The 15,983-nt window shown below is 37.9% G+C and overlaps 1 protein-coding gene across 1 annotated transcript in view; it reads right to left on the reverse strand.

Moving 5' to 3' along the window:
• The window catches only part of LOC139935758 (serine/threonine-protein phosphatase with EF-hands pef-1-like), a 111,864-nt gene that overhangs the window by 72,585 nt on the left and 23,296 nt on the right, over positions 1 to 15,983 (reverse strand). Inside the window, exons 2-3 of the mRNA XM_071930323.1 lie at positions 8,987 to 9,277; positions 4,159 to 4,334 (exon numbers count right to left, since the gene is read on the reverse strand). Of these exons, the coding sequence (XP_071786424.1) occupies positions 4,159 to 4,213 (55 nt within the window). The 5' untranslated portion in view covers positions 4,214 to 4,334; positions 8,987 to 9,277. The remainder of the gene's footprint in view (positions 1 to 4,158; positions 4,335 to 8,986; positions 9,278 to 15,983) is intronic.

Genomic DNA, 15,983 nt, shown 5'->3' on the forward strand with positions numbered 1-15,983 from the left:
AGCTAAAGACCGCTTAAATTGCCAGCTGATCACATCTCCAATTTCCAGCTTTAAAGGAGCAGTCTTCATTCCAGCTGAGGACTGGTCCAAATTCCAGCTAAGGACTGGTCCAAATTCCAGCTAAGGTCTGGTCCAAATTCCAGCTAAGGACTAGTCCAAATTCCAGCTAAGGTCTGGTCCAAATTCCAGCTAAGGACTAGTCCAAATTCCAGCTAAGGACTGGTCCAAATTCCAGCTAAGGTCTGGTCCAAATTCCAGCTAAGGACTGGTCCAAATTCCAGCTAAGGGCTGGTCAAAATTCCAGCTAAGCACCACTCAAAGTGCCAGCTTAAAAGGAGCAGTCACGTTCCGGCTGAGGACCTGCCAAAATTCTAGTTTAGCACCACACTAAATTCCAGCTAAGCATCACTCAAAATCCAACTAAGCCACTCAAATTTCCAGCTTAGAAGAAGCAGTCAACATTCCTGCTGAGGATCAGTCAAAATCTGAGCTAAGGACCTGCTAAATTTTCCCGCTTGGCACTACTCAAAACTCCAACTAAGTACTACTCAAATTTCCAGCTTAGAAGGGGCAATTAAAACATTCTCGCCAAGGATCAGTCAAAATTCCAGCTAAACACCAACGAAAACTCCAGCTAAACATCACTCACTGTACCAAACGGCAACAAACCTGTCTGTTCGAGACCTTGTCACCACTCTTATGTTCCTTTGTTAATATCCAAGCATCTTTTGGGACCAAAATTTATAAATTTTGACGCCATACTTTCTCATTACATTTTACAACTCCCTTCGGCAAGGTAATGTATGAATAACAATCCAACACATTATTGTAACTCAACACTGAAACTGATGGGCTCTGGCCTGCGTTCAATCAAAGAATATTCATTAAACCACTACAGTCCTCTGTTCAACTAAAACATTGTAAATGTTTACAAAAAAAACATGCAGGGGTTATGATCGAGCAAGGCATGCTGGGGAAAAATGGCGCGACTAGATCGATAACCCCTGGGAACTAGGTTGTCTCTTGACCTACAAAAGTTCTTATCTTGTCTATTTTATCTTACCTCATAGAGAGAGTGCTTCCTTTATATTCTTGTTTATTTATTTTAAAACTGCACTGGCGGCCAAGCAGGCTGACAAGTACATTTACAAGTAAGAATAGTTTATATTAGTAATAAAAATATATGTATTTGTTTACAAAATTGAAAGAAAAAACACAAAATTAAAAGAAAAACCACAAATTTAAAAGAAAAACCACAAAAGAACAGACTCTGGCAGCCAAGCAGTCCAAAAAGTACACAATCCATTTACTTGTTATTGGCCGAGAGTTGAACAGTGTTTACAGAACAAAACTCAAAAGTTGCATCCCTTTGCTTGTGTTGCTTTTTTACTTTCATTTGCTGTGCTTCTCTTTATGATTTAACCATTGTACCACTGTTGCCAAGGTTTACAAGGTTTTTTTTGGTGTCACATCCTTACATTTAGACAGTCAGTTTGCCTCACCATACTTCTACCTCTATGGTCTCATGAGCATCTCAGTTAGTTTTATCTACGCCAATTATTAAGTGTGTACACCAACAAGATGTACCCATTGAAATGTCACCCATTATCTCAGTTAAATATTAATCCAATGCGAACGTGGCTTTCAGACTATTTCCAAGATTTGATCTATCCTGCATACACACCGATCAGAGCTATAGCCTGCTGTACGACACTGTGTGTCTGGGGCTGAGTGAAAATGAGTAAACAAGACTGAGACACAGTGATGGGAAAGAGATGTTGGATTATTTGTCAAAGACTGATGACTGGAAATTAAGCTGTTTGCTTGTAATGGCAGAGCAGACTGTAAAGTACAATGATTGAACATCAAGTATGTTAGTGTACATAATATGTGTCTTCTATTCAAACAATAGATACAATGAGCAATCAGTAAAAATTCACAGACTCCAGTCCTGGAAGTTCATTGAGAGGGCAAGGCCGTTTCCATTTTCATTTTGCAAAGGGCAATTCCATTGGAATGTCTTAAAGTCAATGGGAACTTTTAAAGGGGCACCAAGGCCAAACACTAGATACAACAAGCAATCAGTACAAATTCACAGACTCCAGGCCTGAAATTTCATTGAGAGGGCAAGGCCATTTCCATTTTCATTTTGCAAAGGGCATTTCCGTTGGAAAATCATAAAGTCAATGGGAACTTTTGAAGGGGCACCAAGGCCAAGACAAGGGCAACAGGCCCATTGGCTACATGGCCTGCTTATAATTCAAGGCCAAGACACGGGCACCAAGGGCACCAAGGCCAAGACAATGGCAACAGGCCCATTGGCTACGTGGCCTGCTTATAATTCAAGGATAAGACATGGGCACCAAGGCCAAGACAATGGCAACAGGCCCATTGGCTACGTGGCCTGCTTATAATTCAAGGCCAAGGCCAAGACATGGGCACCAAGGGCACCAAGGGCACCAAGGCCAAGGCATGGGGCAACAGAGGCCACGGCCTGCTTGTAATTCCAGAAACTAAGACTCCAAAAAGATTTTGGATTGATGTAATTACAAATAATGATTTTGGGTTGAAGACACATTGCCTAGAGCGGGATTTGAACCAATGACCTCCGGATTGATGTGCCTGAGTTACATCTAGCCCTATGTTGGCGGTCTCCCTACAAGGGTACCAGTCAGAAGCCAAACAAATAATGAACAAGTGATATTCAAAGCTTTACCAGGGGTGAGAGTCATTAATACTAACAAAAAAGTCTGAAACTCGGATACAAATTCAAAGGTATGTTGAAATGATGCCATTTCTACCTTTCGGGAACAATAACCAAAGCACTAGAGAAGTAGACCAAAGAGCAGGATTTCTTTTATTTGTGGAAAAAATATTGTCTGATATTCGTCACCAGGCCGACATAAAGTCTGAATTCAGATAAAAGTCTGAACAATCTTATCCCTACGTAACACAGTGTGGATCATAAGAAACACTAGAGATAGCAAACTAGCGAGCACAACCATGTACAAAACTCTTTTGGGAGGAGTGTTGACTCTGAGAAGATGTGGTCTCAAAGACCACGCCTGGGCCAAATTTAATATCTCTGTTTACAAATTCTACATTTGTGATCACCATTATTCCTCGCTAAGCTTTAAGCAAAATACGCCTAGTTAGGTTGATCATGCCATTCTTTCCCATTCAGAAACCATACAGCCTCTCACCCCTGTACAGCCAGTAATCACAACCAAGTTTATTATAAAACCTGAGAAGTGGCAGCAGAGGGATTACCTTAGCATTAACACAAGGGTAAAATGTAGCAAAAGGTTCAAGATTTTATCTTGCTGAGCGATTTGTACGGATGTTATTCATGCATCACAGATACACTGTAATGCCGGATCTTTGACAGTCCATTATCAGTTCTAAAATACAGTACTGAGCAAAATTAAGGTATCCCTCCCTAGATTGTACATGCATGGTCATGCACAGATACAAATTGATTCCTGACTAAAATTAAGGTATCTCTCCCTGGATTGTACATGCATGGTCATACACAGAAACGGATTGATTCTAAGCATGGGATCACGTTAAGGCGCAGTGCATAACATTGGTAAGGCTGAAACAAATTACTGTTCACAGATTTGCACACAACTTACACGGTGGGCCCCTTTAAAAGGCGAAAAACCTCCCTTGAAATGTGTTTGCCTGAAATGCTATGAGCGTTTTTGACCAAAACTCAATCTTTGAAACGAGGGAAAACACATTTGTTTTCACTGTTTCTCGTGACTCCAATGAACCCTTTAGGATTAAAATCTTGACGGGATTGTTTTTTTCATATATGTTCAGGGCTGATACTTCACGGAGGCAACAAAGACAATTGCCTCCATGCCCCCTAGTCATTGCCTCGGTGCCCTTGTAATGCTCCAGTAGAAATTTACAATTATCTCATAGGGTGCCCTTACCAAGGAGAACATGCCTTGGTGCCCTTGCCCTTTTAAAAACAAAGCATACAGGCATGTATATTGGGTCATGAGAAGTGCAGATCTGGTCTGTGACCAATGCCAATTTTGTCCATGCTTTATTTTTGCTCAGTACAATATGTACTGTAATCAGATACAGATGTGCTAAGCAAACAATCTTTTCGTTTAATTTCAATAAAAATATCTTGAATCAACTTACATTTCTCCGATTTGCTCATCTCATAGCGAGGTTGGCTTGATCCTCCGCAGCCCATGATGCTTTATCTGTTGCTATGGCGATGCTGCAGGGTGATATGATCCTATGAGATGTGGCCACCCATCGGTACCTCGTCAGCTCCTGTCACCAGTGAAAATAACCCGAGTCCCTGACTGCTCCTGCATTAGTGAGAATTAAAAATTACAACCAGATTAATGCCTGTTGCAGAATCAACGCAAATTGTTTACATTGTAAATATGCAACGAATGATTTGTAGCATTGAATTTTTTGTTTTGACACACTTTTAAGTGTCCGTATTCGCACTCTAAGGGTGTTATTTGACTAGATCTTGTGATCAGACTAATTTGGTCTCTTCAAAGAAGACAAAATGCTGCTTTGACAACAAGGCTCACTTTAAAATGGCATTCTGTTAAATTCAACACATATTGGAATGAAGGCCATTACATGTAGCATCATAGAGGCATACATGTAGGGTGTGTCACCGCAATAACTTGCCTTGCGTCGTCGGTGTACAAACCTAAGTAAAAGCTTGAAAATTGGTACAGCTGTTTGCATTTAAGGATTTGGGTACTTTTTGTAACACAAAACAAAATGGCCACATATTTACATTTAACGTATACGGTTTGAAGATAATGATAGCAGAAACCTTCCATTAAAATGTTATTTACTGAGTTGCTGTAGTTTTGAGAAATGAATAAAACAAGTCACAAAATAATCTTCGTCTCAGCGAGAAAAAATTATACTTTCTATGCATCATATTGCCACTTGCATATGAAGGAGCCATCCTAAAAGACCCGTGAAGAATGTGCCTGTTTCAACAATACAAAAACAAAACAGGATAAACAGTACTAAGTTGTACAACAAAGAAATAATAACCGTTACGCTGCGAATGTGAATGCACGATCTGTAATGTGAGCCTGTGACAGCATAACAGCTTTCATCAGGTTCCTGGTTTTAATGCATACGTACGCCCATCCGTTCGTCATCGTACCATGACGGTGTTACTTTTTTCAAACTTTTTCGTTCTTGCTCCATCGTTTGACGCAGGTTCGGTCCCTCTTGACAGAGATAGATCTTTTCATCTAGCTGCACTTGTCTGTGGAACAGTCTCCACATTAATAATCAATCTATTCAATCAGCTCTTTCAAAATCGCTCTCAAAACTCATTACTGAAGTTTAGTCGACATTACCAGACATTACCAGAGCATTCATTCCCCTGCCTGTCAGACAGGGTATAACATGAAGTATAGTGGTTTTTGTTTTCCTCTTGCAACCATTTTGTACAAGACACTGGACACTATTGATAATAGTCAAAGACCAGTCTTCTCACTTGGTGTATCTCAAGATATGCACAAAATAACAAACCTGTGAAAATTTGAGCTCAATTGGTTGTCGAAGTTGCGAGATAACAATTGCATCTAGGGCTCCTGACTATCTACACAATTTATTGTAAATAGAATGTGTCAATGCTGACAGGACGTGCTAGTCTTTTTTTCTTCTTTTTTTTTAGATAAAGACAAAAATCAACAAATCATTTTAACCAGACACAGACTCACCTGTATTTTACTTATTGTGAAACAAATGTTTGTCTTGGCTGTTTGATACCTACAAAGCAATAACAAATTTTCCCATTGGTGTATTTTGCTGTCATTGTGTGCACTCACTGCCTCAAATGAATTATTGCTGCCATCAAGTCTTAGGAATTATTGCTGCCCTCAAGTCTTAGGAATTATTGCTGCCCCTTAGTAAGTCTTAGGAATTATTGCTGCCCCCAGTAAGTCTTAGGCCGTGTCCGAAACGACGACTTCGGCTACAGCTACGTCTAGATCAGCGCGTCTACCAGTGTTGAAGAATAGCAGACGCACGCGATCTAGCCGTAGCTGTAGCCGAAGTCGCCGTTTCGGACACGGCCTTAGGAATTATTGCTACCCTCAAGTCTTAGGAATTATTGCTGCCCTCAATCTTAGTAAAGTAAATATTGCTGCCATTAAGTCTTAGGAATTGTTGCTGCTCTGAAGTTTTAGGCACTTTTCAAAACAACGGGTTCGGGTGCTTTGCGTATACGTGCTCAGGGCTTCAGACGAGAGAACGAAGCCTCAAGCCTAATCCAAAGCCGTGGTTTCGAAAAGGGCCTTAGCAAAATATTGCTGCCATTATGTCTTGGGAATTGTTGCTGTTCTCAAAATTTCTATAGAGCTTTCTTTTGCAACATCACAGCCCAAGTTTTTGCCAACCCAGTTTAAAAAACTACGGAAACTGCAAATCAAAAATAGATCGCTACTGTTTGTAACAATGTGACAAAAAATATTCAAACATTGTGTTGATTGTGTTGAAAACAAAACAACTGATTATGGGGGGTATTTTATTTAATTGAAAGTTTGCAAAACAAATATTGAATTTGGTCAAAACAAGCTGTTAACTTGATTGAGTGTTTTACTAACATTCGGCCGTCCACGCCAACCAAGGCGGTTTGTTACAAAAGAAAGGTCTATCCCTACAGCTTAGTAGATATAAAACATGCATGGTATTACTGCACAGTGTCTACATTCACATGTATGCCTCCCCATGCAAGCCTCAAAACCTTCATGCCACTCTTAAATAATTAAAAGATGATGATTTACCTTTCTTTTAAGAGAATCAATGTGTGGTGAAGAGGTTTTCAACTAGTTAAACCCAACAAGGCCTGGTTCTTGATAATTTTACCGAGACAAAGTCAAAACTGTCTGAGGTATTGAATGAAAACTTAATGTGTGCAACTTGGTTTTGAATAGGACATTACAAATGCCATGCTTTAATTTTGTCTGCCATCTCGGCATTGCACATTTTTACCTGTGCTACATGGCTACATTAACAGTGTTCATGGTGTTGCATGAACTGTCACCAACAGTTGCTCTCAATTAGCATCCATTGACATTTATATCAAGGTGGGCTTTATCACTTGCCCTAATTGCTGCTGTATGCACCTGTTTTCAATGCCGGGTAATTTTCTTCACACTTGCAATTTCAGAGAAGCAAGTGTGCCTTGCGTAAACAACCGTCCATCGATCGAGATAGACAAGTCCAATACAGGTATCCCCTGTGTTTAAAGGCACTGGACACCCTTTGGTAATTGTAAAAAAAATATATAAAAAAACAGTATTCTCACTTAGCATTATGTCCCATGCAATTTGAAATAACAAATCTGTGAAAATGTTTGCTCCATTGCTCATCGAAGTTGCAAGAGGATAATGAAAAGAAAAAACACCTTTGTTGAACAAATCTGTGTGCTTTCAGATGTCCAATAAAAGGTGGCCTGAAGTCGGTGTAATTACTATCTATTTAAAACCATATAAAAACATGCTCTAAAAGGATGTGGGTTCCAACCCCCTCCCTTGGTGCATGGGTAAAAATCTAACCAATTCTTTTTCCCATTGCTACATCTATTTAATAACTCTGCATCAAATTTAAATATTCACTAAGTCAGTTTCCCTTGTGGTTGATTACTTGATATCTGAAATAAAAAGTCACATCCCCTTTAAAGTAATCCCCTGGCTGCTGCTTCCCAGGTTGTACCCAAAACTTGATCACAGCAATTACAGGTCCTTACTAGCATCCCCCCCCCCCACCACCACAAATATGACAAAATATGGAGACTGCCAACACTCAGTCGGTAGAGTGCTGGCATGTTAATCCGGATGTCATTGGATTAAATCCCACTTGAGTAAATTTATCTTTGTTAAACCCTGCATTAAAGTTTTGAGTCAGTCAATTACCGCAAAAGGGAATTAATGGCCTTTCAAGGTTTCATGGTTTGAGCTCATTCAATTGGAACCAGTTTCCGATCATGAGTTTGGTTTTTTTGTAATATACCTGCATCTCCATGCCACTGGTAATATTTGATTGTGATCAGTGTAGCATGGCACACTCCCCACTTTAAAAGGAAAACGGCATACTCCTCAGAGAGCTAAAGATGGTTTAAAACTAAGAATGAAATAACAGCCAAATGATACATGTCGATTAAGCAAGTCCAGCGCGTGTTCCGACATTGAAAAAGTTAAAATGCATAGTTTTGTTTCTATCACACACATCAAAACAATGTTAAAACACAAGGGAACAAACGGTTCATGCGCCGTGAACACTCCGACCTTTAGAGGCTATCGGTAATTATTTAAAATAAAATAAAAATTCACAGATTTGTTATTTTACGCATACATGTATGTTGGGATACACCAAGTGAGAATACTGGTCTTTGTCAATTAACAAAGGTGTCCAGTGCCTTTAATAAAACCCAATGAAACATCTTTCACAAATACCCACAATACAAATTTCATGATGATATTCTTTCACACAAATGGAGCACTCGCCACTTGGGACAAAATCTCCTAAAATAGCATGTTGATAGTATAAAACATTGAAGTAACATAGTTTTTGAGAAAGGGGTCATTTCTCACTCAAATATAAAAGACTTCAGGCCCATATTACGCATCTAAGAGAAAACAAATTTGTGGACAAGGGTGGTTTTTTTTTCTATAATTATTCTCTGGCAACTTTGATAACCAAATGAGTTTAAATTTTCACAGGTTTGTTATTTTGTGCATATGTTGAAATACACCAAGTGAGAAAACTGGTCTTTGACAATAACCAAAGGTGTCCGTGTCTTTCAGATTGCCCAAGGTTGCCGGATTGTACACACAAAATAAACATGCTCCGAGATTTTGGCACCAAGCATTTCTGTGTGAAATGCAACGCTTTTGAACTGGCGCGTCAAAATCCAGCTGAAAACTCAGTTATATTATGACTATGACACATGCATCACCCATCAATCTCTTACCTCTTTGATAGTTGATTCCAGAGTGTAACAGTGAATGAAGAAGCTCACTTAGAGTTGAACCCACTCGGCCTCATCCTATGGATCTATCTCCTAAACTGATTGGACACTCCAGACAGTGTTAAAGATGTAATACACAAGACGAGGCAGTGATGTCTGCTCCTCTGTAGGGATATAGCTGCTTGGCGTAGCTAAGGTCTTAGCTCAGCGGAAGATGCAACATTAAGGTCATACTGCTTCTGATTGATCCCCTAGTAAATGCTGTCCATGCACTGGTGTTTATCTTGATGGCGTCTGTAAAAACACACAGACGATAAATGGTTATTTTACAGGCAGAATCCTGCTGATTAAAAATAAAAGGTTGGATAAATGTTTTCAAAACCAAACTCTGAAACAAACTGTTTAAAAGCATTGGACACTATTGGTAATTACTCAAAATAATTGTTAGCATAAAAACTTACTTGGTAACAAGCAATGGAGAGCTGTTGATAGTATAAAACATTGTGAGAAACAGCTCCCTCTGAAGTAACGTAGTTTTCAAGAACGAAGTAATTTTCCACAAAAATACTTTAATTAGATTTTGAAGTCCCGAAATCAGGCATCTGAAAGCACACAACTTTATTTGTGTACCAGAGCGTTTTTTCTTCCATTATTATTTATCAACTGCAGCGACCAAGAGTTCAAATTTTCACAGGTTTGTTGTTTTGTGCATTTGTTTGAAATACACCAAGTGAGACGACTGGTCTTTGACAATTACCAAAGGTGTCCAGTGTTTATAACAGAGTCATTGGAATATTCAGCTTTCATAAGAACTAAAGTAGGCAAAATAAAAGATAAATGCTTTTCAAAATTCATAGGTTCGAAAGCCTCAACCCCACCCCCAAAAAACAAACAAACAACCAACCAAACAACTAATTTAAAAACAAACAAATAAAAACACTCCAACACAGGATTCTTATACACAGTCATTCCATTCTAAATATTGTATCATGTGTGGTATTACATAAGGTGGCTCAGTGATTTCTTTGACTGCCTTTCACCTCTGTGGTCCTCGTTTTGAATCCTACCTGGGCTAAATTTCATAGAGCTGCTTTTAAAAGCAAACAATTTCTTTTCATTTCCTATTCATCCGGTATTGCACTTTTGGATGTGTAATGATATAAATTTATAAAATTACTAAAAAATCAACTCCACTTTTCTCTCCCTTTCTTTCTGGGGGAAGGGGGTGCATTTCCCACTTCAAGCATATTTCATGGTTTAGCGGCAAATTTTGACTTCTACGCATGCGTACTTTGCGTTACTAGGCATTCTACCCTTACAAGGCTAGCGCAGAAATTCAGCGCTTACACGTAAGTGGGGAATCGCGATAGTGTAGTGCAGAATTCGGCGGTAAGCAGAGCCATGAAATTGGGCCCTGCTTACATCACAATAATAAAAACATCATTTTATTTGGTAAACTGTTTTACTCTGAACTTGTCTCGCTCAACTGGTTTTACTGAACACAAAATCAAGACAGGTCAACCATCAATTTACTGTCAGAAGAGACACTTTTTTTGCCTGGGCTCAATGCATAAAAAAACAAACCTGTAAAAATTTGAGCTCAATCAGTCATCAAAGTTGGGAGATAATAGTGAAAGAAAAAACCACCCTGTGTCACACGGAGTTGTGTGCTTTCAGACGCTTGATTTTGAGACCTCAAATTCTAAATCTGAGGTCTTGAAATCAAATTCGTGGAAAACTACTTCTTTCTCGAAAACTACATTACTTCAGAGAGAGCCGTTTCTCACAATGTTTTATACTATCAACCTCTCCTCATTACTCGATACCAAGTAAGATTTTTTGCTAATAATGGTTTAGAGTAATTACCAATAGTGTCTACTGCCTTTAAGTATGACGAAAAAAAGTGCTAAGGAAAGAAGAAAGCATTTGTATGAAAGCCATAGCAACAGGTCTAGCGCTGCCCTTGCATCAATTAGTTCCACAGCGCTCTCAGTGTGATAACAGAACAGTGTGCACATACCAATGTCCTCCAAACAAAATTACACTGCCTCAGACAGGAAAATGAAGATAAATAGCGTGTCACACAACTCTGTGGATGAGGAATCAAAGAGCGTTTATTGTTGACGGCCCTGTGTTCTGGGTTGCCATGGCAATACACAGTAGCGAATGATTAGGTACTTGATGCCACAATGGGCATGATTAGAAATACACTTAATTGTATTTTTTTTTTTTTTTTGTAGCAGTGGTTTTACCCTATGGATGCTTACAATGTACAAAATAACCCATCAAGCCAGCTAATGTAGTTGTAATGGGTTATTATGTAGAAAAAAAGACAGACCAAACTATTCAAGTGTAGATAATGGGGACCCAGTTTTTATGGATCTGCTTACCATAAGCAAAGAATGGCGCTTTAGGAAGCAGGGAATTCTGCGCTTATGTCAAGCGCACTCCACATTACTAGGCATTATTTGGTGGTAATACAATAAAATATGAATATAAACCACAAGGGAAACTGAATGGGTAAATTTTGAAATGATTTTTGAGGTTGAACAAAGATTTGACTAGAGTGGGATTCAAAACAACGACCTGTGGCACTTTAATTCGGAGGTCGTTGGTTTGAATTCCACTCTAGTAAATTCTTTGTTCAACCCCCAAAATCACAATAAAATATGATACAAAAATGTTTAAAATTATACCGACATTTCCACAAGATCACAGCAGTTTGTTGTAAGACCTATGAGGGCAAATTCTCAGAGATGCTTACCAGATAATAACCCTTCATCCCTTTTCACATTACAAGAAAAAGAAAAAGAAAACAAAATTCTTGGCAAAAGAAAAAAACATTCTCGACAAAATGTTCAAAATTTTGTGAAATATAACAAAATGAAAGGACATAAATTCTTCACATAAAAGGCGTACATGTTAGTTTTGCATTGGAGATAAAGAATATAATTTTGTACAATAGAAAATTTTGAAATAGGTTGTGAAAGCGCGCAAGCGTGAGATGAGAAAGTACTTATGTAAATAATACACGCTCGTAAATTTCATTGCAAGGAAACAAGTTTTTGGTGAAAAGGGGTTTACTGCCCATTACATGCTTTCCATGGCAACGTTAACGCTGGCAACTTAAAATGATTGCTACATTAAAACCCTAACTGGTCAATGTAGTAAATGCCAACCAAACTGTCAAAGTCTGATTAAAATGGAATGAATGATCCTCCCATGTGAAGCATGACGATGAATTGCCAAAGCAGACCTTATTGTTGTCAAACAAAATCAAATAAAACATGCAGTTGGATTATTAAGGGTTGGATCGGTCGAGTTGGTCTTTGAAAAGCGTTCTGTAACTGTTTGTTATAAAATGTATATGGGTAGAAAGATGTTGTAAAAGTAGAATACAATGGGTCGTATGAATAAAAAGTAGTACTTACTTTTACTTGAAAATTTGAAGTATTTACTACCATCCATATAATGAATAAAAGGAAGTAAAAACTGTTACTTAAAAGTATTTACTAAAATGCTAAAAGTATCTACTTTTACCAAAAAGTAAATTCTTTTAATTTTAGCACTTACTTACTTCCATATGAATAAAACGGAGAATATACTACAAAATGCAAGTAAAATACTAGTGATTTTTCAAGGTAGCTCCAGAGCTACCTTGGGCACAGAAGTAAAAGGCTCGTCCGAAGAAATGACAGTGTTTATGAATGTTCCTCACAGGATAAATGTTTTAGTCCAAAGGAAAGACATCACTGATATATTAAATAGACACATACAAAGTGTTTCACAACAGAAACAATACACAAACTCAAACTGCTTTTAATCAAACTTGTTTATATATGCTGAGGATAAAATAAAACCGTTTGTAAAAAAAAAAAAGATATAAAGAATTTTTTCAACTCAGAAATGAATGCCTCGATCATTAAGGCTTATTGTTCATAAAATCAGAAGAAGTAATTTTTTAAACAATTAAATGCATTTCAATAGAATGTTGTTCGTGTTATTATTAAAACTTGTAAGTTTAATTTAAATAGCTATGCTCATATCCAGCTCTCATCTTCTCTATACAGCGCTGTCATGCACTCCAAGTTTCAAAAGCTTAACAAAAACGTTTTTATTCTGTGTGTCCAGATGAGTCGTCTTCATCAAAATGTTGTCAGAATAAAAACCTCATGGCTGACTTGAAGATTTCTATGTTTCTATTAAATCAAATGCTGCTTTGGCTGTGTGTGTGAGCGCGTACGTAGACGTGAATGGGCGTTGTAATACAAAGGAAACCTTTTGTTAAGAGCCATTCAGCCATGGTATATCAGAAGTATTTACTCCAAAGCATTAAGTGAATACTTTGCAGTAAAAGAATAGGTTTATTCATACGGAATTCAGAAGATGCTTTTACTGAATGCTTCTACTTGGAAGTTTATGCTTTTACTTTTTGCTAGTACTTGTCAGTAAATACTACTTTTTATTCATACGACCCATTGTTCTACACAAATATGCCTTGAAATTGCGTGGTTTTCTTTTTACCTCGTCGACTAACACGGTCGGCCATTTATGGGAGTCAAATTTTTGACTCCCATAAATGGCCGACCTTGTTAGTTCGCGTCGTAAAATGAAAACCGTGCAATTTTGAGTGATACTTGTGTGGATCATTATATTCTACTTTTAAAACATCTTTCTAACCAATGCATTCCATAACAAACGGTTTCAAACGCTTTTTAAAGACCAACTCGTCCGATCCAAGGCAACGTGTTCCTTTAAAAATGAGTGAAAAGGCACTCTTTGAAGAGCCATATGAATGACAATTCTTTTTGGAGTGGTCTTCCACTCTTTTAGATTGAAGTTTGCATGTTTTTGAGTGATTTTTCACTCTGTCCTTGAGTGCAACCCCTCTAAGAGTGAAATAACCACCACTCTTTCAGAAGAGCCGTATGGAGGACAGCTCAAAATGTAAAGAGTGGTGTTTTTCACTCTTTCACATTTAGAGTAGCATTAAAGAAAATTCTTTGCAATATATCTAGAAGGGTAAATTTTGACCTTTTTTAGAAATACTGTCAATCTTTTACATTCTGAACCTAGCGGTACATTTCTTCAATAACGAACATGTACACATTATTTTGAGTAATATCGAAGCTTCAGAATTCAGTCCATTCCCTTGACAACGCAGTAATATTCCCCAACCTTCTTTGCCTCCAAGGTCACATGACAAATTCTGCTTGTGACCAAGGTAACAACACGTCTGCCTTTTAATCTTTCCAATAAATCCATTCCTTTCACTGAATAGCAAAATTAAACTCAAAATGGGCACTTAACATGTGTGAGTTGGATACTTCTTAGTGTAATAGTAGGTAGAATATAATTCAATTGACACATTATAAACCCGGGAAATTGATCCACCAATCAAAAGTATCCACTATGAAGGAATCTTGTAATCCAATTTTGCCAAACAAGAACTCAGTTTGGACTCCATTGGGCTTGGCTTAAGTGGCCGGACAAACTGTAATGCGACTAACCGTAATGCGACTAACCATGGTTTTGCCACGTAAACCTAAAAGTTCAAGTTGCTGACTATTTATAAGTATCCTGTTGGATACTAATGTATAAGAGATGTGTGCTAAATGTAGTAAAACCTTTGCAAGTTTTTTAGTTTGAGGAAACTTTTGAATTGAGACAAGTGTATTTTTTATCATGTCCTTTTTGTGTTATGCGACTAACCGCTTTTTACAAAGCTATAACATCCAGAGTACAACGCCCACAACATTTTTAATATCATCACTTCAAAGCCTTGGGTGTCAAGTACAAATCAGTCTATAAACTTAGTGGAAATAATATCTCACATAGAACTACTAGCACCAAGATCAAGAAATGACACTAAAAAGTGTAATGCGACTAACCATGGAATCGCCCATCTGGATTGTTGATAAAATCATGAATTTATGGTTCGTATGGACGTGGTTGTCAGTCTAACGAAGCTCCTAGATTAGCAACAATGTCTTTTAATGTTTGGGTGAGAAATTACCTTCTTTTTTTCCAAATACTACGTTACTTTAGAGGAAGCCGTTCTCACAATGTTTAAAGGCACTGGACACTATTAGTAATTACTCAAAATAATTGTTAGCATAAAAAATTAAAGGCAGTGGACACTATTGGTAATTGTCAAAGACTAGCCTTCACAGTTGGTGTATCTCAACATATTCATAAAATAACAAACCTGTGAAAATTTGAGCTCAATCGGTCATCGAACTTGTGAGATAATAATGAAAGAAAAAACACCCTTGCCACACGAAGTTGTGTGCGTTTAGATGGTTGACAAACCTGTGAAAATTGGTCATCGAAGTTACGGGATAATAATGAAAGGAAAAAAACACCTTTGTCACATGAAGTTCACATGCTTTCAGATGCTTTATTTTGAGACCTCAAGTTCTAAACCTGAGGTCTCGAAATCAAATTCGTGGAAAATTACTTCTTTCTCGAAAACTACAGTGTATGGCCCTTCAGAGGGAGCCGTTTCTCACAATGTTTTATACTACCAACCTCGCCCCATTACTCGTCACCAAGAAAGGTTTTATGCTAATAAGTATTTTGAGTAATTACCAATAGTGTCCACTGCCTTTAATTGGTAACAAGCAATGGAGAGCTGTTGATAGTATAAAACAATGTGAGAAACAACTCCCTCTGAAGTAACGTAGTTTTCGAGAAAGAAGTTATTTTTCACTAAAATATTTGAATTTGAATTGGAGACCTCAGAATAAGATTGATGTCCTGAAATCAAGTATCTGAAAGCACACAACTTTGTGTACCAAGGGTGTTTTTTCTTCCATTAGGCCTATTACCTCGCAACTTCGACGACCAATTGACTTCAAATTTTCACAGGTTTGTTATTTTGTGCATATGTTGAGATACACCCAAGTGAGAAGACTGGACTATGACAATTACCAAAAGTGTCCATGTCTTTAACAGCTCACCGTTGCTCATTCAAGTAAGTTTTTCGGTAAAACCATTA

Source organism: Asterias amurensis, chromosome 4 (genome assembly GCF_032118995.1).
Source record: "Asterias amurensis chromosome 4, ASM3211899v1".
Taxonomy (NCBI): domain Eukaryota; kingdom Metazoa; phylum Echinodermata; class Asteroidea; order Forcipulatida; family Asteriidae; genus Asterias; species Asterias amurensis.